The sequence below is a fragment of the Argentina silus genome, assembly GCF_951799395.1.
Source record: "Argentina silus genome assembly, chromosome: X".
Classification (NCBI taxonomy): Eukaryota; Metazoa; Chordata; class Actinopteri; order Argentiniformes; family Argentinidae; genus Argentina; species Argentina silus.
This window is the reverse complement of record NC_139653.1, coordinates 46294094-46321593: the sequence shown is the minus strand read 5'-3', so window position 1 is coordinate 46321593 and position 27500 is coordinate 46294094. Positions and strand designations below refer to the sequence as shown.

Below are 27500 nucleotides of genomic sequence, written 5' to 3'. Positions count from 1 at the left end.
TTGCAGGGATCTTGGTCATCAGGACTGTTGTACTCCACTATGACTGGAAGCAGTTGTCCGTAGAGTCTCAGCCTTTGACCTTTGCCCTTTGACCCGCTGTCGGGGAAGTTCACAGGGGTCGTGTGAGTCACTCACTATGTCTGTGAAGTCTCTGAGGGTTAGAGCACAGCAGCTGGATAGAGACACAGAGACGCAGTCAGAGGCTTTTTTTAAAAACACTTCCTTCTTGGAAGTTGTCACCGAGCTGACATTATTGATCTTGACATTATTGCGTGTGCAGTTGAAAAGGACAAGACCAAGGCAGTCAGGTCACATTAGTGGCCCCTTCATTTAACCTTTATTTAGGCAGGTAGTCACATTGAGACCAAGGTCTCTTTCACAAGGAAGCCCTGCGTACACACAATTTACAACCATACATATCATACAAAATGACTGTATTATAAAACAGAATAAAACAGAATAAAATCAACCATACTTTTCCATCAATGAAGGGATAAAGGAAGGGAGGAAGGGAAGGCTGCGTTTTCAGTATTAGAATGGAGCCAGTGTGTTCAGTATTGGAATGGAGCCGGTGTATTACTCTATGGGATTGTAGGGGAACAACCAGATGGCCTTGTCTGATAAGGTCAGCAGACTCCCTCTGTACTCTGCTGTCCTCAGACCCTCTCCTCCCCTGACTGACAGCTGTCTTTTAAGAGCTCTGAGACATTCCTCTCTCTCTCTCTCTCTCTCTCTCTCTCTCTCTCTCTCTTTCTCTCTCTCTGCTCCACTCATTAAATGTCCCTCTCTCCCTTTTGAGAACCTTCAGTAAAGACACCCCCCCCTCCTGCCCCCTCTCTCTCCAACCTCCTCCTCCTGCCCCGCTCTCCCCAGCCCCCCACCCCTCCTACCCCCTCCTGCCCCCCTCTCTCCCCTACCCCCTCTCTGCCCTGCTTTTCACATGCAGTGCATTCAGAGCCTACAACCCTAAGATGTACCTCAGTCATGTCTTCCCCGCCATTTGGCTGCCTCTGGAGATCAGTCTCCTCCTGACTTATACAGTGATTTTTACAGAGGACTTACTCATGTACTGTATCCAGATGGCAAAAACAAAGAACAACTGACACACTGTGGATACATGGAAGTGACTATGCCATTAAAGGGATCGTTAGCAACTTGCAGAACCTGGAGTGTGAATGTGCGTGGTTAATCACAGTTACAGTGAACAATCCCTTTAATGTGTTTAATGAGTGGGGGCGTTACAGCCAGGGCCAGGAGTTTTCCAGACCTTGTGACCTCAGTAGTAAAGGCAGAAGATAATTAAGTTAAGGGCAGGAATGTGATGTTGTGTAGACATCAGTAGGAGTGCAACTTGAGTTCATCCCGGGCTGACGACACACTAAGTACAGGAAACCATTGGTGTTAGGTGAGTACACTACTGACCAAGTCACCCGCAGACAGTGAGAAGATCTCCATAGGAAAGCTATTATCTACAGGCAGTGTGTGTAGATATGGAAGTCTGCCAGGGAAGGAGGGAGGGAAGGAGGGAAGGAGAGAGGGACAGGGGAGAGAGAGAGAGAGAGAGAGAGAGAGAGAGAGAGAGAGAGAGGGAGATTTACCTGCAGGCTACTGTAGGCTAGGCCAGGCAGGGCCAGCCAAGGAGGCGTGTCCTGGAATAGCTCTTTATCTGTCGGCCATAGGGCGCCATGCCAGGCTGAATGGTTTACCTGGAGACAGGGTAGAGACCTGGCAGAGAGGCAGACAGTGTAGAGACCTGCCAGAGAGGCAGACAGGGTAGAGACCTGGCAGAGAGGCAGACAGTGTAGAGACCTGGCAGAGAGGCAGACAGTGTAGAGACCTGCCAGAGAGGCAGACAGTGTAGAGACCTGCCAGAGAGGCAGACAGTGTAGAGACCTGCCAGAGAGGCAGACAGTGTAGAGACCTGCCAGAGAGGCAGACAGGGTATTTGTAGTCTTACAAGTCTCGCCAGTGCACCAAAATGGCCACTCAGTTTCCTGCTCCGAGGGTCCACTTCAATACTGTAAGGGTAACACCGCACTCTAAAGTGGATTCTGTTTACTTCCTCTCCTGCATCTGTGCTAACCTTGTCTTGTGTGTCCATGCCTCCAAATCACATTGTCCTCACGTGTCTTTTTTTGGAGGTCTGGAGAATTTTAGATTAGCCGATCTGGATGGAACCTGGACGGAGCAATGGGAGAATGTGCTCGCAATTTCATTGGATGTTACATTCCAAGTACACTCCCCCACATAGAATGGTTTGTTTGTTGTTATTTGGGTCCAACCGGGTAGGACTATTTTGTAGAGGGTTGTTGTCTATGATAGCTTGCATCATTGTAGAAAATGGAAGAAAACCTGAAGTAAGTTTGATTGGTATGACGCGTCGAAGGCATCACTCATTTCAAACGGGTTTCCACCCCTTTGTAGCTACTTTTCTGCAAAGGATTTCCCCAGGCTTTCCGAACAAGGAAAGCCTGGTCTCAACGAGATTATAGTGTTACAGGCGACGCAACAGCAAGGCTGAGCCCTGTGATTGGCCAATGCAGTCTTGTGTCAATCATGCTGACCGAAGACAGTACACACCGAAGAGCACAAGACAACAACCATGAATATTTACCTTCAGTTGTTTGATCATTTTGTGTAAACAAAGCTCTACTGCAGTGTGTATACGTGTGAAAGCTGAGACTACAGTGTGGCTGGTGGGTCCACCAGAGCTGCCTCCCTGTGTAAGCGTAGAGTAAACAGTGTGTAAAGCACTGCTACTGTATGTACTGTATGTATGTACTGTAGTGTGTATATTGAAAGCTGAGGGCACTGCGGGGCTGCTCCAGTGTTTAAACATACTGTATGAGTGAACATTGTGTAAACAGTGTGAGAACAGACTTACTGCAGTGTGTAAACAGTGTGTGAGCAGTGTGTGAGCAGTGTGTGTGTGTGTGTGTGTGTGTGTGTGTGTGTGCGAAGCTACCGTCCAGGGCCATACTGCATGTACATGCATGTATATTTGATTCCATTCCTCATTCCTGTTCCATGCATTACAACAAGGCCCGTCCTCCATTTTTTTTCTACCTCCAGCAGCCCCTGGTGCAGAGCCATCTGTCTGCAGCTTTAGCAGTCCTCCAGCGTGGTGTTAATCCTAGCATGGGGGGCCGTGGCCTACTTTAACTTTCTGCTCACCCACTCACTCCCTGAGTGCTCGCTGGCTCACTCACTCCCTGCTCAGCAATGCTGCTCAGCATAATAAAACTCTTGATTTGTTTACCGCATTGTGAAATAACACTCGGAAATAACGGGGTGGAGAAGACTGCTGTATTATCAGTTGTCCGGAGGAAACCGATGTTTGCCTTTTTTGCTTGGAGAAGTTGGAGAAGTTGGCCCCGTGTCGAGCAGTATGGTTGTGTGTGCATGTGTGTGTGTGTGTGTGTGTGTGTGTGTGTGTGTGCGTGTGTGTGTGTGTGCATGTGTGTGTTTGGGTGTGTGTGTGTGTGTGTGTGTGTGTGTGTGTGTGTGTGTGCGTGTGGCTGGGTTGAGCAGTATGGTGGTGGTGTGTTAGCATTGTGTTGCTACTGTGTTGCTGCTGGAGCCAGGTGGACGCATGGTCTATACAGTGTATTTGCGTTTGTGTATCCCGGCTGAGTTGAACATTGAACACAGTTGAGGCTCTGTTGATAGAGCATGGTGCTAGCAACAACAACAGGCTCGTTGTAACGCATGGAACGGAATGAAATAAACGTAAATGAGGAATGGTATCAAACACGCATGTTACACTTCCACCTTTTCTACCTCCGCTGCTTAAAGGCATTATATACTATTTTCCTGACTAATTTATTTATTTGTATCTGTGTCACTGTCATCCATTGGCCTACTGTAAAAAAAATTTTGTAAGCAACAAATTCAATAATATGAATTTAATTGTTGCCTGAAGGCACAGGCATTGAGTGTTCTAGCCGGCATTGATTTTTTTTTTTAAGGCACGAGTATATAGAGTATATAGATAGAGTATATAGGCTACTTCACTCTGGAAGCCCCCGAGCCCTCACTACTCACCAATGTACCCAGAATGACGTCCCTGGACGTCCATTTGATGACGTTAGCGTAACAGTGTAATCATTGAATTAGATCAATACCATGCTAAAAGATAATGCACTGGTTGTGTTTAGTTAGGTCTTAAGAATCATTAGAATACCACATTTTGTGTTTTAAATAGCTTACATATTGAATATACTATAGTATATTGACCTGCGGTCAAATGTGAAGCGCCAATGCTTGATAAAGTACTGTAAAACAGAACACAAATCTGAAGCAATTATGAAATGTAATGAAATATAATTAAACATATATGGAAGAAGGACTACACACCATTAATTTGCTAAAGTTACAAAAATTTAAGTGGACACAAAATCGCTTCTTCTTTTAGTGTAATATGCGCCTTAAATCCAAATGCATCAGTAAAGTCCACGGACCAATCCTTCGGCTCTTATGCTCCACCTTTCTGTGTGCAAGTCAGTTGCACATTCCACAGGTGGGTTTTGTTTGTGTACATCTGCCCAACTGACACCGTCTCTTAGCGGGCATTCTCACATTCTCAGGCACTTGTTCACCTGCTGGCCGAGATGCATCAAACTAGTTGGGCGGTTTAGCCATGAACTGCCTAAAGGGGCATCGAGCTTTTGTTGGAAACAATTACTCATCAACAGTGATGCCGTCTCCTGCCTTACGACAAGAAAACAAGTAACACACAAAAGTCTTCCAAATGTCTGTAACCGGGGTGAATTTTCCGTCTCCCAGAGTGTGGATCTCGTGCCTTTTAACCAGGCACATACCTATAGCCTACATACAGTCATACATACACAAGTGAAACAAGTAAAATAGGCCTAGATCTTGCTTCTATCAGTATAATAAACGATATCAAAAGGATACGCATCTTTGCAGATTGGGTGGGCACTGCACAGGCTTTGATTCACATGTAATCGCTTTGATCATGCAAATAACTGTTATTGTCTGTCTGTCTATGTTGCTTCTATTGCCATTATGGTTGAAATAGGTAAGCGATTCATAACTGTACGGTCAGTTTCGATTCACCATGATGAGGGTAAAGCTACTCGTGACTAACCTTTTGGGAGCAGGTGTTTAATCACGCCTCAGGACGTGACTTTGATATGGTGGCTATCAAAAAAAGCTGTCGTAGTAAAAAGTGAAAATGCTTTTAAATGTGTTTCTATGTGTAATTTTGAATGTGTAACAACGCTACTAGGTTAAGAAAATACATTTAGGACACGTCAGGGAAGGAGGGGGACACAAGGGCAGAGTTATTTTACTATAAAGAGTCACATCGTGCCCGCGGACCTCCATTGGGACGACTAGCATTAAGGCATAGAGTGCTATCAAAGACATCACACATAGATTACATTGTTTTAAGGCACCAGTGAGAGCCATACTGTAGGCCACTATTTTAATCAATCCATAAAAACAGTTCCCATTACCATGCTAGCAGTGCCAGTTTGAAGGCTTAACTAATCTAATAAAAAGCAAGCTTCAGATAGCCCAGAACAAGTTGATCAGGGTGGTGTTGACTCTGAGCCCACGTACATGTACATATTGGTAGGAGCCATTTTCAGGAGCTCAACTGGCTGCTCGTTGAGGTCAATGTTAACACAGACCAGGCTTAGCCTGGTATGTAGGATCATCCAGGGGGCAGCTCCTAGGTGTTTGTCTGACTACCATAAAACTAGAGCTAGGATGAAAATCCTGGTTTATGGATGACGTATGAAGGCCTAGGAGAGAAAGCTCAAATAGCACGTATAGTGTTCATTTGTCTATAGTGTGTATATGATGTTGTATATGATGGAGTAACCAAATTGACTTGCCATTTTAGCTTCAGTTTTTGTATCTGCCATCTGCCACAAAATCATGAAAGAGGACCATAATGGAAATAAGTAATAGACTTTTTTGTACTTTTACCCTCAATGATCAAGTGTTTAATCAAGTGTTTGATACCACATGTGTTTGATACCATTCCTCATTCCATTCCATGCATTACAATGAGTCCGTCTTCCAATTTCTACCTCCACCAGCCTCCCCTGGTTTAGACACTCTTGGATCATGGCATTCCTTAGAACATTTGAATCCATTTCAATGTGGAGGGGAAACACCTCTCAGCTTCAGCACTGGTCAGTGGTAGTACAGGTCTAGGCCGGCTGGTCCCAGTTGTGCACATCACCATCAGATGTTGTAAATTGTAACTACACCATGGGCACATTTTTCACCAACACCTTATGGGTCTCCAAACGGCTTGGCTAAAAGGCTAAGCTAATTGCAAGGAGTATTGGGGAAGCTATTATCATATATGAACACTGTGATAGATATTATAGTATATGAACATTGGGATAGCTATTACAGATGAACTTTGTGTGAGTTGCAGACTAGTAGTAGAGTAGCTGGTTAAGGTAGTATTGGGTTATGTAGAGCAGCATGCATTGTGCAAGGCTAGGCAGTGTTGTGCTGATGAGTAGGATGACTGTGTTGGCTATGGGACACACAAGTTGGGTAGGGATCGGCCGGGCAGGGGGAGGGAGGAGGAGGGGGAGGGTTAGATAGTTTATGACTCTCTCATTGGGCTGTGCTCAGCAGAAGGGGAGGGGAGAGGAGGATGTGAAAAGCTGTTATGTGACATCCGTCTGACCAGCTGGATCTTCCAAGCCAATGATGATGACCCAGTGAATCCCCTCAGCCAATGAGATTGATCCAGTGAATTCGCTCAGCCAATGAGATTGACCCAGTGAATCCCCTCAGCCAATGAGATTGACCCAGTGAATTCCTCAAGCCAATAGGAGTGTGTGACGGACAGATGCAGGCTGGGCCTGTCCCTGTTCTGCTGTTTTGCTCCAGCAGAGGTTGTATGCAGGGGGGGCCAGGACACCATGTTTGTGTGTAAAATATGAATGACTGTTTTATTATGTGAGTCCCTAAGGTCCCTCTTACAGCTTTCGTACACGTCAGGGGAGGCTGGTGGATGTAGAAATTGGAGGACGGGCTCGTTGTAATGCATGGAATGGAATGAGGAATGGTATCAAACACATGTGCATTACAATGAGGCTGTCCTCCAATTTCTACCTCCACCAGCCTCCCCTGGTACACATGCCTGGTGTGTGCCCCTGGAACAGCCTCTAGAAAACAGTTTGTTTTTGTTTATGGGAAACATCTTATGCAAGAGTTCGGATAAGAAACAAGTAATTAAAAAGGTTGTACAAGCAGAGACAGGAAATGTTGTCGTTTCAAGGGAGGGAAGTGCTTGATACTGTAAAGAAGTATAATTTAAGACTTTTTAAGATTTAAAAAGTAAGTAAGTAAAAAAAAAAATAATCTATGTAAAATGTGGATTTGAATGATCAAACGAAAGTTGGTTTTAAAAAAAGAAAGAAAAAAAGAGACGAAACTCAAGCACATCATTGGTTATTATTTAGTAGTATCATTTGATTTGATGGCCAAGAGACATTCATCGAGGTTGACTTGGCATTGAAAAATGGCATCAGTCAACCACTTGCAACAAAGCCAACAGAGCGTGGCTGGTTAGGGGAGTGCCGTTTCAGGGAGGGCTATTGTTATTTGCCAGCAGTGCTTTGAACATTGCCGTTTGTGAGTTCCCAATAAGCAGCTGGGGCAGAGGGAACACCTGAGTTTCACACAGAGGGATTCGCCGTGAGGGGGAAGGAGCAGAGGGGGAAGGAGCAGAGGGGGCCGGAGAAGAGGCAGGCGGAGCAGAATGTGCCCACATCACAGGCCCTTTCTGTACATGCACAGCACTGTGAAGACCCTTGGTTGGGACCCCAACAAAGACAGGGACAATAACCCTGTATGTGTGTAGGCATGTGTGTGTGTGTGTGTGTGTGTGTGTGCGTGTGTGTATATGTGTGTGTGCGTGCATGCATGTGTGTGTGTGTTTGAGTGAGTGTGTGTGTGTGTGTGTGTGTGTGTGTGTGTGTGTGTGTGTGTGTGTGTGTGTGTGTGTATGCGACACTAAAGCCACCAAGCTTCTGCCTCATACTTACTTTGATAGTCTTTAGGAATGCTTTGGTCTCGCCTCTGTGGTTCTATTGATGTCCAAAAGGTTCACTGGTCATGGGAAAGACACTGGGTGTAGTGGAGGAATATTGAATGATATGGTCTGCTATGGGGAAAGTCATTGTGGAAGCAGGGGTTAGGTACATGTACCGCAGTGGAGGCTGGTGGAGGTAGAAATCAGAGGATGGTAAATCAGTGAGTAAAATACTATATAATGCCTTATTTATTTCTGTAGTGGTGGTAGAAACAACAACAAGGACAGCATAAAGCTGAGATGCACCAGGAGACCAACTCTAAAATAATCAGCTCAGAATTTTCACATCTTCTGGTGAACCAGCGACCTTGGGGTTACTGGCTAGCCTCCCTAACCTCAAAGCCAACCTTGCCCCAATAACATTGTTGTGTGGGGGTGTGAGGGTGTGTGTGTGTGTGTGTGTGTGTGTGTGTGTGTGTGTGGGGAGAGGGGGGGGGGCCTTGAGGGGCTAGGTAGAAAGCAAACACGTATAAGCTACAAATTAGTGCCTAATATGTTCGCTAAAATAAAGTACTACCTTATTTTGACTCAGGTATGTAATTAATCTTTCCACATCTCTCTCCTCTCTCTCTCAGTCAGTCAGAAGCATCAACAGAGTGTTGCTGCTGGCATTAGCCTCTGTGGCAGGGAGAGGGAGATCAAGGGAATATGTTTCAGCTCAGAGTGACCCAGGGGCGTGATGTGGTCAGCTATCCTGCCCAGGCATCTATCCCCTGGTGTGGGGTCGGTGCCGGTGTCTTTACCCCCTCGACCACCCAGTGATGGTTCGCCAGCGTTAGATCACAGCATCAGCTTTGGCATCTGTTGAAACAGAAATAAAAGCAGCGCATGAATAAAATAACCCACATGAATAAAAAGTACAGGCATTCGATGCAAATGAACAGACAGGGTGGAGAGAGAGAGAGAGAGAGAGAGAGGGACGGAGGGAGTGGGAGGGAGGGAGGGAGGGAGAGAGAGAGAGAGAGAGAGAGAGAGAGAGAGAGAGAGAGTGAGAGAGTGTTGGTTGATTGGTTGGTTCGCTCACTTGCTCAGGCAGAGAACCCACACACACACACAGTCACACACACACACACACACACACACACACACACACACACACACACACACACACACATACACATACGTAGACGGGGAAAGATCTCGTCTCTCTAAAGGTATGATTCCTATGCATTAATAAACAGAAGTTTTGACACTTGGCTCCCGGATAAAAAGCTGTTTTAAGAAAGCCGCTGCAGGCTTTTCTAGGACTGCCTAAGGTTACTTCTTCAATGAATGCTCCCTGGAAACACACATGATGCTGCCTAACTTCTACTTCCTTTTCCTTTTTTTGTATCTCCTCCCTTCTACCTTTGCCCTCTTCATCCCATCTCCTCATCTCTCCTCCTTCTTCCCCTCCCTTCTCCCCTTCCCTCTCCCCTCTTCCCCTTCCTTCCACCCCTTCCCTCTTCCCTCGGTTAGTGGAGGGATAGCTACAGACCTTCAGGAGAGGAGGGTGGAGGGATGGAGCGATAGACCTCCAAAAGAGGAGAGGAAAGAGAGGGATAAGGACAGACCTCCAGGAGAGGAGTGGAGGGTGGAGGGATGGAGGGATAGACCTCCAGAAGAGGAGAGGAGAGAGAGGGATAGGTACAGACCTCCAGGAGAGGAGAGGAGGATGGAGGGATGGAAGGATAGGTACAGACCTCCATAAGAGGAGGGTGAGGGGATGGAGGGATAGGCCTCCAGAAGAGGAGAGAGAGCTATAGAGACAGACCTCCAGAAGAGGAGGGTGAGGGGATGGAGGGATAGGCCTCCAGAAGAGGAGAGAGATGGATAGGTACAGACCTCCATAAGAGGAGGGTGAGGGGATGGAGGGATAGGCCTCCAGAAGAGGAGAGGAGAGAGAGGGGAAGGGACAGACCTCCAGGAGAGGAGGGTCGAGGGAGGGATACCCCCTCCACTCCCCCCCCCCCCCCCCCCCCCATCCGCACCCCCACCCAGCGGACATTAACGTTAGCGTCAGGCAGGCTCCAGGGTAGCCCCGCGGTGACTGGAGGAGACAGGACAGGATGTTTGTCTATGAAAAAGTAATGGGCCCAGCCGCGGTAAACAGAGTGATCGGGACAGCTAGCTCATTAGCATCACGCCTCTATGCGCCCGTACACACGCTGAGAGACCGGAACATATGTCGGTAGCACTGAACCCACAGACACACCCCAGGGTTTGAACTCATGTAACTAACTGAACAAGGCTGTGCTTGACAGATGTGTAACCAAACCTACGCCTTTTTCTGTGAGGAATGGTTCTGTCTTTCCCTTTCATTGCGGCTTCATTGTGGACGGTTTGGAACACCTTGTCACAAAAAGAACACTGTTGAGGCCAGGGGAGGCTGGTGGAGGTTGAAATCAGAGGACGGGCTCATTGCGATGCCTGGAATGGAAAGAGGAATGATATCACGTGTTTGATACCATTCCTCATTCCATTCCATGCATTACAACGATCATGTCCTCCTTTTAGGTGAATACCTCGTTCAAAAACGAAACAGACTCTCTTTTGTTAGGCACCCTAATTCGTTAACAAGCGATGACTCAACTGCCCAATTAAATTTCTAAATGCTCCAAGTACCTGTAGAGGTCCATTATCTGCACTGCACAAGCACTTACAAGTTTAACTAGAACATTTGCTTCACACAGGCAAACTTCAACTCCCACGCTCCCACCAACAGGTAGGCTACAGTACATCAGTGCAGGGTGTCATAATGAGGCAAACGCTTGGTATTCACGACCGTAATGGCTCTCTACCTCTAACTCTTGTTCAAATTCCAACTCTGGTTTCTAACGGCTCTGTGTGTCCCCAAAGGGCATTCATACCGACCAACTCCCTCTCGACATGAGATGTGTGTGTGTTGGAGTGCATGTGCGCGTGCTGTCGTCGGAGCCTATAGCTGTGCGTGGTGTGTGTTCCGTGTTGTGTCGTGCATCTATATCTTTGTGAACGCGGCCATAAGGGCTTAGGCCCTCCGGGGCATTCGTTCCGATAATCCAGCGTAAAAAAAGAAAGAAGAGAGACTCCAGCTGTTGAAGGGCAGAAAGCTGCTGCCTTGAAGGGGTTCGGAGGAGATAAGCTGTTGTGTACCCTCCCTTTCTAGCCTTGAGGTCCTTTTCCTTTCCTGCGCCTCTGACTAGCTTCCCCTTTCGCAGCGCATTATCTGCGGCGTACGAAACAGGATTAACACTGCTGCGCTGTTTAGATACACAGAGACAAACCACTCAGAGAGTGGCTGAAGGGGTGTGAAGAGTTCCATCAGTGACATCGTCACGTAGTTTGGTTTCGGAGGTATGTGAGGTGACGTGGTGGAATGCCTGTCGTGGCGTTGAAAGTATCCCCTCAGGTCAAGAGGCGGATCAGAGAGTCGCCTAAGGCCACACCCGGGGGTGTATTAACTTCTCCTCTCTCACTAATCTTCAATGAGATTGATTTACTAGCAAATGGGAAGTCAGCATTGTGTACAGGCAGCAGTTTAGTCAGAGAGGCTTGCCAGAGATTAGTGGGACTGACCTAAGAAGTGCTTTATTTAAGCAATAACGCAGGAGAGGGCGTGGTTTATGGTGAATAAAGTCACTTTATTCATGATGAAGCAAAGACGCCAATGCCTTATTGCTTTTATACAATGGTTACAAAACTAAACGGAGAATTGGGACAAGAAAACAATACCTTAAGTGTTTCTTTTGTGATAGATTATGGTTGTTTCTGCCCTGCACTCAGAAATATAGTACTCAAAACAATCACTGTTGTCAAGGTAACGTATCTTCCAAATTTTTGTGTTTGCGCGGGGGTATTACTACAATGTATGCTTAACAGGTGAAATGCGCCATAGCTGTAACTTTATCAGGGAACAAAGCGCGGCTCTGAACGCCTCTCAGCCAATCACAATGCTTGTTCTGAACAAACCATTGCATAATAAATAGTGACTTTGTTAAGATGATCAAAGATGGGACAGATGCCACAGTGCAGAAGCACTAAGCTTTTAAGTGTTACTGAATAGTTGCACAAGACTTTAGTATTTTTGTACTTTCATAGAGAATCACTCTAACCAAGAGCATATGAACTCCATATCCCATTCAGTTTGATGACAGATCAATAGGTAGGCTTCTGAATCAGTCCCTGACGTCAAATTTGTCTGGCACTTATAAGAACCGTGTGCCAGGGGAGTCTGGTGGAGGCAAAAATCCAAAGATGGGCTCATTGTAATTCATGGAATGGAATGATTCCAATGATTCTGTGTATTACCTTCAAAACATACTCAAATTAGGTTCTCTTGTATCTATCGGTCAGTTTAAGACCTTGATAAACGAAGGAATGTACGTGTTTTAATTGATTATATTCTGTAAATTGTTGTTGTAATTGTTTGTAAAATATAAATTCGTTCATGTTTATAAGCAAGGCTCCCCTGAAAAAGAGACCTTGGTCTCAGTGGGACACTCTGAATAAATACGGTTTAATAATAATAATAACCGTAATTACATGATTATAATTGATGAGAGCCTGATTTCTACCCCCACTAACCTCCTCTGGTGAACGCCTGCTATTAAATATGTTGCTGGCCTGTCAAGCAGACAGTGTATAACTTGTCTTGAAGGATGAGTGTTTAGATGCTCTTGTTTCGCCTCCTCTTGGAGTCAGCAGGCGCCAGGCGGCATAGTCTCGATGCCAAGGAAATGCGTAGGAAGGTTTTGGACAGACAGAGAAGGAGCAGTGCTCCGTCTGCCAATGATAACAAGACAGCTGGCTAGATGCACACACTCCAACTCTCACCTAGGCGATTGGTTTATGTCTTCATAATCTTCATCATCATCATCATCATCATCGTCATCATCATCATTGTTGCCATCGTTGTCGTTGTCATCACCATCATCCTCATCATCATCGTCATTGTCCTCGTCCTCATCATCATCATCATCATCCTTATCATATTGATATTCATCATCATCATCATCATCATCATCCTCATCATATTCATCACCATCCTCATCGTCATCGTCCTCATCCTCATCCTTATCATATTCATCATCATCATCATCCTCATCATATTCCTACATTGTAGCCACACGGGCCGTCCCACCCCTACGTTTGTGGCATCATTATCCTCCATTATAGCAGACAAGGACTCAGGACATGCCCAATTTCTCTAATTTGATAAAGGCCATTGTGTTGTCGTTGGATAAGATTATAGCCCTTAGGTCTTGGACATACAGTAATATAGATAGCTTACATTTTGCAGGGGGATGTAACCCAATTGAGGTCATAATGTGTTTAGCTGGTCCAGAAATAGGTGTGTCCATATTTCCTTCTTCGTCTATTACAATTAGTCATTTCATGATAGCTGAACAGGATACCATTTGGTTCTTCTTCTAGGGTGATAGCAGCGTATCTGTGAGACAGCGGAGGCTGGTGTTGGCTCATTGTAAAGCGTGGAATGGAAGGAGGAATGGTATCAAACACACGTGTGTTCGATACAGTACCATTCCACATTCCACTGGTGTGCCTCGTTGGTGGGAAATGCTTAGGCTTTAGCTCAGCAGACTAACACTGTCCAGGAGACCCTGGATTGAACCTAACTAATCACTTAGCCATGAGATACTTAACCACTGCTATTCCCCTCTTCTTGTATATTATTTAGTTATAAATAATTTATTATTATTATTTAGCTTGTACATATTTTATGTAATATTTTTGAAATAGACTTAGATGTTTGTTTAACTGTAGTGAACGGCCCAAAGGAGGAGCTTAGATGTTAAGTCATGTTTGTTTTCCTCTGAAGAGGAGGGGTTTTGAGAGAGGGCTGGATAAGGCAATATTGTGCAACATTTTTTGTTGGACTTTTCTGCTGCAGTTTTTGTTCAAACTTAAGACGGACAGACTACGTGTATGTCTGTCTGTCTGTCTGTCTTGCCTCTAAGTGTGTCTCTGTGTTGATTTGATCACATTCTGAATACTTACATTCTCTCTCCTCCTCTCTCCCTCTCTCCCCCCCTCCCTCCCTCTCTCCCTGTCTCTTCCTTCTGCGTAGTGAGTGTGAGGGCGTTGGATGTCACCGTGGCCCAGAGCAGTATCCAGGTAGCCCGAGGCCAGGCGGCCATTTTGCCCTGTTCCTTCACCACCAGTGCTGCCCTCAACAACCTCAACATCATCTGGATGGTCATCCCTCTGTCCAATGCCAACCAGCCGGAGCAGGTAACCATCATCTGTGCTTTGTGTGATCAATTGGTAAGAGAGCATCTGAGCCCCGAGAGAAACAACAAAGTACATTTTCTTGGTTTTCAAACTTAGAATCCTTATCCTTATATGAAATGACTAAAGACACAGACATCAATCATTTTCCGGGACACCAACAACTTGAACACCATCTGAGCCCCGAGAGAAACAACAAAGTACATTTTCTTGGTTTTCAAACTTAGAATCCTTATCCTTATATGAAATGACTAAAGACACAGACATCAATCATTTTCCGGGACACCAACAACTTGTTTACGGGCTATGCCAAGTATTCTAATCGCCTAAAAGATGCTCTAATTGTTTGGATACTGTTTGAATCCCCAAAACACTGCAATATAGGCTACAGGTGCAATACACAGACAGTAATTGTCTTCATACAAAATATAAATGTCTTTTTTTTTTTTGGTTCGTTATTTTCTCAGGGGACCCAATTTGAAATCAGTGGTGGGTCCCGACCCCAAGGTGGGCAACTGCTGGCTTAACCCCATACACCAACCTTGCTCTGTATAGTAATAATGATAACCATCATAATAATAATAATCATAATAATCATAATAATAATAAATAGCGCTTTTCTCAGTACTCAGTACACTACATTCCACGGAGAGAACAAGAATAGACAGATCAATAAAAAGTTAAACAAAAGCACAGTCAGTAAAAACAACAATAAAAATATTTAAAGATTAAAAGCATGTTTAAAAAGAGGGGGTTTCAGGGATCATTTGAAGGAGGAGGGCGTGCTGGATTCTTTGATGTGGTTTCTTTTGAGAGGGTTCCAAAGAGTGGGGGGGTGCAACAGAGAAAGCCCGGTCCCCCCAGGTCTGGTGTTAAGCCCCGGTGATCGGGACAAGGAGGTTGGCATCAGCTGTATATCCTCAACCCCAACCCCACATTTCTGGGTAGCCCCATAGACCGTACACCAAGGCCGATAACGGTAGTAATCATCAGTCACACTCAGGACAAACCCCTGGGGAAGACGAGAGTTTGTTTGGAGTGTGTCAGAGTGCAGCATACAGTACAGTGCAGCCAGGGAGGCCGGTGGAGGTAGAAATGGAGGATGGGCTCATTGTAATACATGGCACGTTTGATACCATTTCTCATTCCATTCCATGCATTACAACAAGCCCATCCTCCGATTTCTACCTCCACCAGCGTCCCCTCCCCCCAGTACAAAGCACATACAGCACAGAACAGCACATGCAAGTCCCGTACCTGACCCACCAGAGTACCATCCCATCTCCTGCTGCCGACATGAATCGTGTGCAGACTTTTCTAAAGCAGAACCAGGGTCGAAGGGACGCAAGCTGCTACACCCCGCCCCCCCGCCCGCCCCCCCCCGAAAGAAGGTCACTGTTGTACGGACATCAACCGAAACACGCAGGTTTCTCTCCCGGCCCATTTGATTCCATGTGATTTCCTCTCATCTGATCAGCTGCAGGCTCCCCAACCTCACCTGCCTCAGACACTTTTAACCTCATCCGCATCACGTAATGATCTTCTGCACTAATTAACCCAAGTCCACGACAGGCTCTGGAGAGCAGCTGTTCCTCGCGTGCGCGCACACACACACACACACACACACACACACACACACACACACACAAACACACACACACACACACACACACACACACACACACAGGCACATATAGTACACAAACACACACACACACACACACACACACACACACACACACACACATACACGCCCCAGGACACATGCAAACACACACACACACACAGGCACATATAGTACACAAACACACACACACACACACACACACACACACACACACACACACATACACGCCCCAGCACACATGCAAACACACACACACACACACACACACACACACACACACACACACACACACACACACACACACACACACACACACACACGCCCCAGCACACATGCAAACACACACACACACAAACACACACACATGCCCCAGCACACATGCAACACACACACACACACACACACACACACACACACACACACACACACACACACACACACACACACACACAGGCACATATAGTACAAAACACACACACACATATACACACAGGCACATACAGTACACATGCAGGTATGCATGCAACTGAACATCCTGGTGGATGCACATGGATTTAGACACGCACCATGTTCACACACCATACCTATACACAAGGTTGTATTGCACACACACACACACACACACACACAAAACACACACAAGTCATTTTTACACAGTCAAATTCACACACCTAGATGGAAAACAGTTACATAGGCAGTCATTACCTCTTTCACGCCTGCATAAGCACCCTTTTGATTTATGCAACTGGGCTGTGTGTGTGTGTGTGTATGTGTGTTCGTGTGTATGTGTGAATGTATGTGTGTGTGCACTGCAGATGTTCTCATATCTAACCGTAAACAGAGTAACATCTGAATAAACAATGTACTTCTGAAAAATCGACTAACTCCTTCATTACCTCAGTGACTGCCAAAATAGACGTAAAACACATAAAGTGGAGAGTCTGGTAGTGTGTGATAGTAGTACTACACTGTACTAGCCATTGCCATGACATCACCACAACACACCCATACTGTACTAGCCATTAACATGACATCACCACATCACACATATACTGTACTAGCCGCTAGCCGTTAGCATGACATCACCACAACACACTTATAGTAGTCCCCTACACACACACACACACACACACCTAGCTACTTGGTTAGCAATGCGTCATATCGACTTTCACTCTTGCTCCTTGACAGACACTAATGCAGGTGTGCCACATGCTGTGTTAAAGTTGCCTGGTTGGCTGTCTGAATATTTAACTATGGGCTGAGTGCACACCACTGCCTGCACTGCGACAGTACAAGGTCACGACGCAGGAAATGGTTGTCATAAGGGATTATAGAACAGGCCATAGAGGCCATTTAGAATGACGGAACAGGGCCCATATTCTAGAATGCTGTCTGACATAGTAGGAGCTACATTTGCTGTGGTGAGAAGCAGACATTCATTGAAGCCATGCATGCCGTTCTCAGATCTGATGTTTAGCCAGGGGATGCTGGTGGAGGTAGATATCGAAAGAAAGACTCCTTGTAATGCATGGGATGATATAGAATGAGAAATGGTATTAAATTACTTTTAATAGAGTAGACTCTCCACTTTATGTGTTTTGTGTCTATTTAGGCCGTCCCTGAGGGAAAGAAGGAGTTTTGGAGGAATTTTTCAGAAGTAAATTGTTTATTAAGATTTTATGCTGTTTACTGTTAGACATGAGAACATCAACAGTGCACACACTCACACACACACACACACACACACACACACACTCACACACACACACACACACACACACACACACACACACACACACACACACACACACACACACTCACACACACACACACACACACACACACACACACACACACACACACACACACACACACACACACACACACACACTGTAGCATGTTGATTGGATCTCTTGCCATGTTGCGGCAGAGCTAGCTAGTCCTTCTGTTTGTTTACTATAATCTTGGATGTTTAGCCCCAGATTATCTCAGATGGCTCAGGGAGGACTGGTTGTGTGCATGTAGCACTGGAAGTCAATCTGTCCATTTGTCTTCCTCCTGTAATGAAATACTTCTACCTTCCTCCCCTGGTCCACACGACATAAGCCATGTGTGTGTGTTTTGGGCGGGCTGTTCGGGGCTTTACATTTTTACATTTACATTTAACTCATTTAGCAGACGCTTTTATCCAGAGCGACTTACAATAAGTACATTTGTCTAAAGTAAGTGAATCATCTATACAGATCAATCATCATAAGCAAAAACCTATGCTAGGACCAGGTGCCATTGGCAGTGACAATGCTAGAAGAAGAAGGATTACTTTTTAAAAATGTTTTATTATTAACAGTTGAAGAACTGTAGAGAGGGGTAGTGGGGGGTGAAGGTGGGGGACAGACAAGATGTAGCCTGAAGAGATGGGTCTTCATCTCTACAGCGGAAGATAGGCAGTGACTCTGCAGTACTGACAAGCTCGTTCCACCACAGGGGCGCCAAGACAGTGAAAAGCTGTGACTGAACAGCGTGACTGCTGCATCCTTGTAGAGGCGGTGGTGCTAGGCGGCCAGCCGAGGTGGAAGAAAAGAGTGATAAGGCAGGGGTTTGGGTGCTGACCATTGCTTGCAAGTAGGGAGGGCCTGTTACCTTTACTGCCCAGTAGGCGAGCACCAGGGTCTTGAATCTGATGCGAGCTGCTACCGAGAGCCAGTGAAAGGTGCGGAAGAGGGTGGTGACATAGGAGAATTTGGAGAGATTGAACACCAGATGGCAGCAGCATTGTAGATGAGCTGCAGAGGTCTGATGGCGGAGTGCGCTCTCGCTGTGATTTTTGCCGCACAGGACAAGTGGTTGTCAAGGATCATCCCAAGATTCTTGGCTGTCTGGGAGGACGTCACAGTGAAGTTCTCGACTGTGATGGAGGTCTTGGAGAGGGCAGGCTTTCCCAGGGAGGAAGAGCAGCTCAGTCTTGTTAAGGTTGAGCTTGAGGTGGTGGGCTGACATCCAAGCAGAAATGTCTGCAAGACACGCAGAGACATGTGCCGCCACCTGTGTGTCAGAGGGGGGGAAAGAGAAAAAGAGTTTCATAAGCGTAGCAGTGGTAGGAGAAACCATGTGACGAAATTACAGGGCCAAAAGATGGTATAAAGGGAGAACAATAAGGGACCTAGGACTGAGCCCTGGGGGACTCCAGTGGTGAAGGCGCATGAAGTGGTGGTAAGGAACAGAAGGAGGTCTTTGGAGTTGGATTGGGTAAAGGGTGAGGGGATAGGATCGAGAGGGAGGTGGTTGCTCGCTTGGATGTAACATGTGATCATCAGAGGAGAGGGGGGAAAGAGCTGGTAAACCAGAGACCGAGGGTAGCGCAGTGGGTTTGGGAGGAGTGGTAGCAGTGTTAGCGAGAGGTTTAATGAAGGAGCTGCTAATGTTATAAACCTTCTTTACAAAGTCATGTGAAGACAAGGAGGGAGGGAGGGAGGGAGGGAGAGGAGGTGGGTTGAGGAGTGAGGACAATGTGGAGAACAGTTTCCTTGGGTCAGAGGCATAGGATTGCATTTTGGAATGGTAGTAAGAAGCTTTAGCAGCTGATGCATGCAGAGGAGGTGTATGTTGTTTAGGAGGAGAAAGAGATACAGTTTTAGGTCATCAGGGAGGCTGGTTTTACTCCATTTCCCGGTGCCCTATTCTACAAGCTTGCAGGGTTTCAGGCAGCCAAAGAGCGCATGGAGAGGATCGTACTGGCCTTGTGGACAGGAGGGTGGAGGAAGCTGCATCAGTAGATAAAAGGGAGAAGGATTCAACAGGGGGTAGGGAGGATAAGACAGAGGAAGAGAGAGAGATGAGTAAAACCTTTGATAAGTACAAGTGCCATTAGCAGTCACAGTACTAGAGAAAGGAAGAAAACAAGTTTTTCGGGAGAGGATCTAGTTCAGTGGTGTAGGGCAATGGTTCACAAAGTGCAGCCTGAGGGCCAATGGCGGTCCTTGGAAACATTTCTGGCGGGCCGCGATGAGTTAAGGTGACAGGATGAAATGCATGCATTATATTTTAATCATCCATCACACAGTGCTGTACTTTTAAGAAGGGTAAAACTGCACCCCCAGTTTAGCCTAAACTGTCAAGTTAGGAATGACAGCTGGTAGAATCTTGCTAGGCTACTGGTTGCATGGCAACTAGGCATCTCGCAAGTCGCAATGACGCGGGAAATGACTATCTATTTCTGTCAGCTACATGTTAACTCACGATTTTAGTCATTGCCATTTTTGCGAGATCGAAAGTTAGTTAGTTAGTCAGTTAGTTAACGTTAGTTAGTTTACTTCGTTGTACCTCATGGGTCGGATAAAGTCATGTGCCTAATCTGCAAGCAGGTGAATGCAATGCTGAAGGAGTTCAACGTAAAACGCCATTAGGACACCAATCATAAAATCTACGACAAGTTCACGGGCGAGGTGCACAACCAAGCTTAAACAATGTCAAAGAGGCATCGACATGCTGTCCTTCGTGTAGCAACGACGGAGATGGAACCGGACATCAAAGGAATTGTGGCCAACAGAAGACAGCAGCATAAATCGCATTCGAAGTAAGAAAAGGTATGTTGATGCAGTAACAAATTCATAATCAATATGACTTAATGAATAGCCTATTGATGACAGGCAACAATAGCCTCATAATAACAACAACAACAATAATAAAAAATAAGTGGTTACAATTTTTATTATAGTTAGTCTGTGTGTCGATGGTTGCAGGGCACTTTTGAGAAAACCGAATGTTTTCATGAATCTTAAACTGACCTCTTGAATGACTCTTGTAAAGAAGTGTTTGTGATCACTGGTATGTATGATTGGTTAGGGTTAGCTAATAAAGAGATGATTTGTTTTGGAATTATTTTCTGTTCCGTTTATTTCTTGGGCGGCTCAATCCAATGTTGTGTCCCTAAATTGGCACAGTCATCAAAACTTTGAGAGCCCCTGGTGTAGGTTATTGACGTGATGGTCGTCGTTTCTCTGGCCATAGTCTTGCATAACCATACCTCCAAATCACGTTGTTCTCACGCCTCCTTTGGAGGTCTGGACAATTTTAGATTAGCTGATCTGGCTTAGTGCTGGATGGAGCGATGGGAGAATCATGAAGCCAGAAGCCAACCCCACAGATCTGGGTCTGTGCCCGCCTTGCCTGGGCCTTTGAACGTCCTAGTTCAATGGGAGCTCTTTCAAAACATCGCTGAATAGCGTCACTGATCTTCCACCCCCTCCTCCGCTCTCCCATTCCCCCTTCATCAACCATGCTTTTGTGTGCCTGATTGAAGACTGAGGTGATTTTTAGTTCAATTTAGGTGCATTTCTAATGGGTCTAGTTCAATCGTAGTTCAAAGCAACACAAACGCTTTTAAACACCTCTGACTCTGTACCAAGCTTAGCTCAGAAGATCTAGAAACAAACACGAAGTACGAATGTTTTTCTTTGGATCTTTTTTTGTTAGTTTTTTTTCTTGAATTGTGGGTTTAACTTTTTTTAAGAGACAATACATTGTTGTGGAAGTGATCATGTAGACTACATGACTCATTATATCAGAACTGACGTTCCCTCCATATATGTTGTGGTTCTTTTCTTCTTTTGTAGTTCTTTGTAGTTTTGTTACATCGACAGTAACCATTTATTGATGCCCCCTTTTACTTCCCCTTTGTCATAGTTTTGTTTTGGTCACATTTTGGTTATATTGTATGTATATTCAGATCAGTGTAGGCTGGTGGAGGTAGGAATCGCAGGATGGGCTCATCGTAATGCATAGAATGGAATTAGTAATGGTATCAAACACTGATTCAGATCATTTTTTAACGATCATACACAATCATGCTACATGGACCTGCTACCATTATCTTCTAGTCATCTACATGATCAATCTGTTGTCAAGAGACGCTTCAGTTTTCAGTGAAACTAGGGCGCCCTCTAGTGGGAGTGTTCTGCACCTGATGAGATGTATGCCGGAATATCCATGTGTTCCATGTGTTCCCTATCATTCTGTTGCATTCAAGTGTGGGACTAGCACCAGTTTTTCCACTAAACGTACTTTTCACATTTGGATGTTGGTGGTGTGTAGTCACAGATTGCTAGGCACAGGGGATGGAAAAAAATACACATGTAAAAAGTAGTACTTCTAGTCACAAATTGGGGCTAGTGTGGGACAAAATCTAATTTGAAATACACATTGTCTGATGTCATATATTGAAAATGTTATCAGTCTGTTCAGGTTTTTCTTCAGTTTGTTGATGTATATCCTAGTAGGTATTTACACTCACTGAACACTTTATTAGGAACACTATACTGACACTGGGTAGGGCCTCCCTTTGCTCTCAAAACAGTCTCAATTCTTCGTGGCATTGATTCCACAAGATGTTGGAAACATTCCTTTGAGATTCTGGTCCATGATGACTTGATTGCATCATGCAATTCCTGCAGATTTGTCAGGTGCACTTTCAAGCTGTGAATCTCCCGTTCTACCACATCCCAAAGGTGTTCTATTGGATTCAGATCCGGTGACTGGGAAGGCCACTGAAGAACACTGAACTCATTATCATGTTCATGAAACCAGTTTGAGACGACTTTTACTTTGTGACATGGTGCATTATCATGCTGGAAGTAGCCATTAGAAGATAGGTAAATTGTGGCCATGAAGGGATGCACATGGTCAGCAACAATACTCAAACAGGCTGTGGCATCAATCAAGCGGTGATTGATTGGTATTAACAGGCCCAAAGTGTGCCAAGAAAACATTCCCCACACCAGTACACCATTGCATGAATGAGAAGGTATACAGGTGTTCCTAATAAAGTGTTCGGTGAGTGTATATGCAGTTGAAGTTGGAAGTTTACATACACCTTAGCCAAATACATTTAAAATCACTTTTTCACAATTCCTGACATTTAATCCTAGTAAACATTCCCTGTCATTGATCAGTTAGGATCACTACTTTATTTTAAGAATGTGAAATGTCAGAATAATAGTAGAGAGAATGATTTATTTCAGCTTTTATTTCTTTCAACACATTTCCTGTGGGTCAGAAGTTTGCATACACTTAGTTAGTATTTGGTAGCATTGCCTTTAAATTGTTTAACTTGGGTCAAACGTTTTGGGTAGCCTTCCCCAAGCTTCCCACAAAAAGTTGGTGGAATTTTGGCCCATTCCTCCTGACAGGACTTGTGTAACTGAGTCAGGTTTGTAGGCCTCCTTGTTCTTCGGCTTGCAAGCCTCCCCCTTTTTCCTCCAAACATAACAATGGTCAGACGTTACATTTTTGTTTCATCAGACCAGAGAACATTTCTCCAAAAATCTTTGTCCCCATGTGCAGTAGCAAACCGTAGTCTGGCTTTTTTATGTGACTCTGGAGCAGTGGCTTCTTCCTTGCTGAGCGGCCTTTCAGGTTATGTTGAGATAGGACTCGTTTTACTGTGGATATAGATACTTTTGTACCTGTTTCCTCCAGCATCTTCACAAGGTCCTTTGCTGTTGTTCTGGGATTGATTAGCATTTTTCGCGCCAAAGTACGATCATCTCTAGGAGACAGAACGCGTCTCCTTCCTGAGCGGTATGACGGCTGCGTGGTCCCATGGTGTTTATACTTGCGTACTATTGTTTGTACAGATTAACGTGGTACCTTCAGGCATTTGGAAATTGCTCTCAAGGATGAACCAGACTTGTGGAGGTCCACAATTTTATTTCTGAGGTCTTGGCTGATTTCTTTTGATTTTCCCATGATGTCAAGCAAAGAGGCACTGAGTTTTAAGGTAGGCCTTAAAATACATCCACAGGTACACCTCCAATTGACTCAAATGATGTCAATTAGCCTATCGAAGCTTCTAAAGCCATGACATCATTTTCTGGAATTTTCCAAGTTGTTTAAAGGCACAGTCAACTTATTGTATGTAAACTTCTGACCTACTGGAATTGTGATATAGTGAATTATAAGTGAAATAATCTGTCTGTAAACAATTGTTGGAAAATGACTTGTGTCATGCACAAAGTAGATGTCCTAACCGACTTGCCAAAGCTATAGTTTGTTAACATGAAATCTGTGGAGTGGTTAAAAAATGAGTTTTAATGACTTCAACCTAAGTGTATGTAAACTTCAACTGGAGATATTTTTAAATGGACAGTGCCTAATGTCACATAGAAACATGTGTCTCAGTCAGTAGAGGCTGGTGGAGGTAGAAATCGGAGGATGGGCTCCTCGTAATACATGGAATTACGTAATCAAACACCATTCCTCATTCCATTCCATGCATTACAATGACCCCATCCTCCGATTTCTCCCTCCCCAGCCTCAGTGTTTGTATCTGTCGCCCATCACAGGTGATCATCTATCAAGGAGGGCAGGTGTTCAGTCTAGCCAACCACCTGAATGGCAGGGTGGGCTTCGTGGCCACCATGCCCAGTACAAGTGCCTCTATTTTCATCAACAACACCCAGCTGACAGACACGGGGACCTACCAGTGCCTGGTCAACAACCTCCCGGACAGAGGGGGGCGCAACATCGGAGTCATCGGACTCACCGTGCTGGGTAAACAACACACTGATCAATGAGACACGAGGAACTGTACCCCAGTAGATACCCGCGTTTCACAGCTCTCTACTGGGGTACGGAAGTGCGGTTTCCAATGTGGGTATCCAATGGGGGTATCCAATGGGGGTATCCAATGCGTTTTCATGAATCACTATGATGCAGATGATTGATGGTGATGACTGCTAACTATTTTGATAATGACCCCAAACTCATGAAAATTTTGATCGAAACATAAAAATAACAACAACAGTGAATGTCGAAAGTGGCCAACGGTAAGGTATTTGTAGTGAGGGTCAACGGGGAAACTTGACTTCCGTACCCCAGTAGCTTCAGATCTCTGGGATTTTAACACTCCCGGCATGAGTACCTATTGCCTGCTTTATGAACTGCATAGCTTGTTGTATAGTGTGTATGTTGGCATTTCCTTTTGCCAATTTTAGAGATAGACTTCCATGGTTTGTGAGACACCTCAACACAACAGTATCAACAGTAACACAAGATTATTAAAACATTTTTTATCCAAAGCTGATTATGTACATTTGTCTAAGTGAATCAACGAGACATCAGTCATCTTAAGTAAAACCTTTGATAAGAACAAGTTCCATCGACAGTCACAGTGCTTTTTCAGTTCAGGTATTGTAGAGTACAATAGGGTGTTAGGTGGTAGAGGTCTGAGGAGGAGGAGCCTAGGTGTACCCTCAAGAGATGGGTCTTTAGTCAGCGGAAGATCGGTAGTGACATCCTGACAGTGGTGTGAAGCTCATTTCACCACTGGGGCATCAAGACAGAGAACATCCAATAGCTCTACTGCTAAGATTGTGTGTGTGTGTGTGTGTATGTGTGTGTGTGTGTTTTTGTGGCATTGACTTCTGCTCTCCACCCCACCCCACCCCACCCCCACCCCCCACCCACCTCCTCTCTCCACAGTGCCCCCCTCGCTGCCAGCATGTCGCGTTCAGGGCACGCTGGACGTGGGCAGTGACATCATGCTGATGTGCAGCTCAGATGAGGGCATCCCCACCCCCACCTACGGCTGGGAGAAACTGGAGGCCCTGCCCAAGCTGCCCCACACCGCCATGCAAGGTACTAAACCCCTGGCCGTCGGAGTGCCCTTTTGCCCCACCTTCGCTGGTAAATCAAGAGTACTTTTGAGTCACAACGTGGCCTACCATCATCCCAGCCCGCCCAACCAACCAACTGACCGTCCGCCCCCTCAAATCTGACCCTGAGGGGTGCACCCTGCCCTGTGCACTTCACTGCTGTGTTTGTGTTTTGTTTTTCTAATGCTTGATACCAAATAGACCCTTAGCCCACAGCTACTCCAAGACGATTGGCTGGATGGATATTTCCACCAATCAGAGGGAACTTTAGAGCTGCTGTATTGTTACGTGTTTCTACTGGTTGTGTTCCAGGTCGCTTGAATTGCAGTCACGCTGCACAGCTGATCAGAACTCAAAGCCTGGAGAAGTGTTTTACTGCATCTCAGGAATCGTATCAATATGATGTAGAGATCTACAGCGCTGTGCAGTGCGACTGCAATGCAGAGACCATGGAACACCACCTACTGTATCTAACTATCTAATCCTCTGAGAGGACCCTGGTGGAGGTAGAAATCAGAGCACAGGCTCATTGTGATGCATGGCAGAATGAGGAATGGTATCGAACACATGCGGAACAAAATGAGGAATCTCACACAGTGTGTTTGATACCATTCCTCATTCCGTCCATGCATTACAATGAGCCCGTCCTCCGAAGTCTACCTCCACCAGCCTCCCCTGGAGAGGTTCTATGGCTGAGTGGGAGGGTCTGGAGTTCGCGTTGGTATTGAGCATCAGAGAGCCGTACAGTGGCCTCTCTCTCCTCTCTTGTCCAGCTGTGACTCGCACAGTGCAGAGTGTTATATTGGACACGCGGTGCCAATTTCCTGCCGACCCTAACCCTTTTTTCAAATATGTGGTCGTTTTATTGTTTTGTTTGAGAGTAGCCATGGCGTTTTGGGGCTGAAACTGCCTATTTTTGTCTGCCATTTTCCGCTGTCTGAAGTGTTGTTAGCCCCGCCCACTTACATATCTTAAAAAATCTATGTTAGGTAAATCAGGAAGGATTTTTTCAAACTATTTGGAGCCTCCAGTAAATTAATTGGCACTGCTCTTCTGATATACCACTGGCACAGTGTGATCTCCATCATCATACACTACTGCTAGCTTCAACACAAGGCTTACCCAATTGGATTTACATAATCAAACCTAAGATGCAGAAAGCATCTTTCTAGGATAACGCAAACACATGATTTCCCTTGTGTCTTTGGCAATAATGAATGTGTGTACTCAATGAAACAATGTTTAGGCTTACAGGGTCCAACTGAACCAATGTTAAATGCATTTCAAATTGAACTTGCTGCACAAGGAGAATCATATTTTTGAGTTATGATGAAATCTGGGACAGTAATCTGGATTTAACGCTCATGTGGTAAGATTTAAATCCTAACGGTAGCCTTTTCTTGAAGGCAGTAGTGTATTAATACTTGATATATAACAACATATATATATATATATCAAAAGTCATAGACATCAGTTCATCAACCATAATCTTAATTTAATTATCTTAATTATGCTTTGAAAATACTGTCAAATTAAAGTACATAAATGCTAAATAAACATTGCTTAACAATCACTTTTGAAATGATGTTTGTCTAAATGTTTTTTAAAGTGCAAGGGTTTACATAGTTTATCAGCAAGAGTGTTATTAAATCTAGCTTAAAGGGGCACTTCACCATGTTTTAACATCACCGTCATAATCTCCAGCACCATGCCACTGTCTACATATGTGTGAACTGCGATTTTCTACATTCTGTAGACATTTACATTTACGACATTTAGCAGACGCCTTTATCCAAAGCGATGTACAACAAAGACAAAGAGATAGTAAAGGTCCTAAGGAATTAACCCCCTATATGTATATATATACATATATACCTATATATATATATATATATGCGCTAAAATGCATTTAGTAATTTTC

The 27500-nt window shown here is 45.1% G+C and overlaps 1 protein-coding gene across 3 annotated transcripts in view; it reads left to right on the top strand.

The window, feature by feature from the left end:
• igsf11 (immunoglobulin superfamily member 11) overlaps window positions 1–27500 on the top strand; it is a gene marked incomplete at both ends in the record, with an annotated part of 97967 nt that overhangs the window by 63832 nt on the left and 6635 nt on the right. For 2 of the 3 annotated variants that reach the window (XM_083695549.1, XM_083695548.1), the window contains 3 exons: window positions 14142–14305; window positions 24269–24476; window positions 25407–25562. In XM_083695549.1, the coding sequence (XP_083551675.1) occupies window positions 14142–14305; window positions 24269–24476; window positions 25407–25562 (528 nt within the window). Of the gene's footprint in view, window positions 1–14141; window positions 14306–24268; window positions 24477–25406; window positions 25611–27500 lie in introns of all 3 variants that reach the window. The other variant, XM_083695547.1, reaches the window with a different exon arrangement.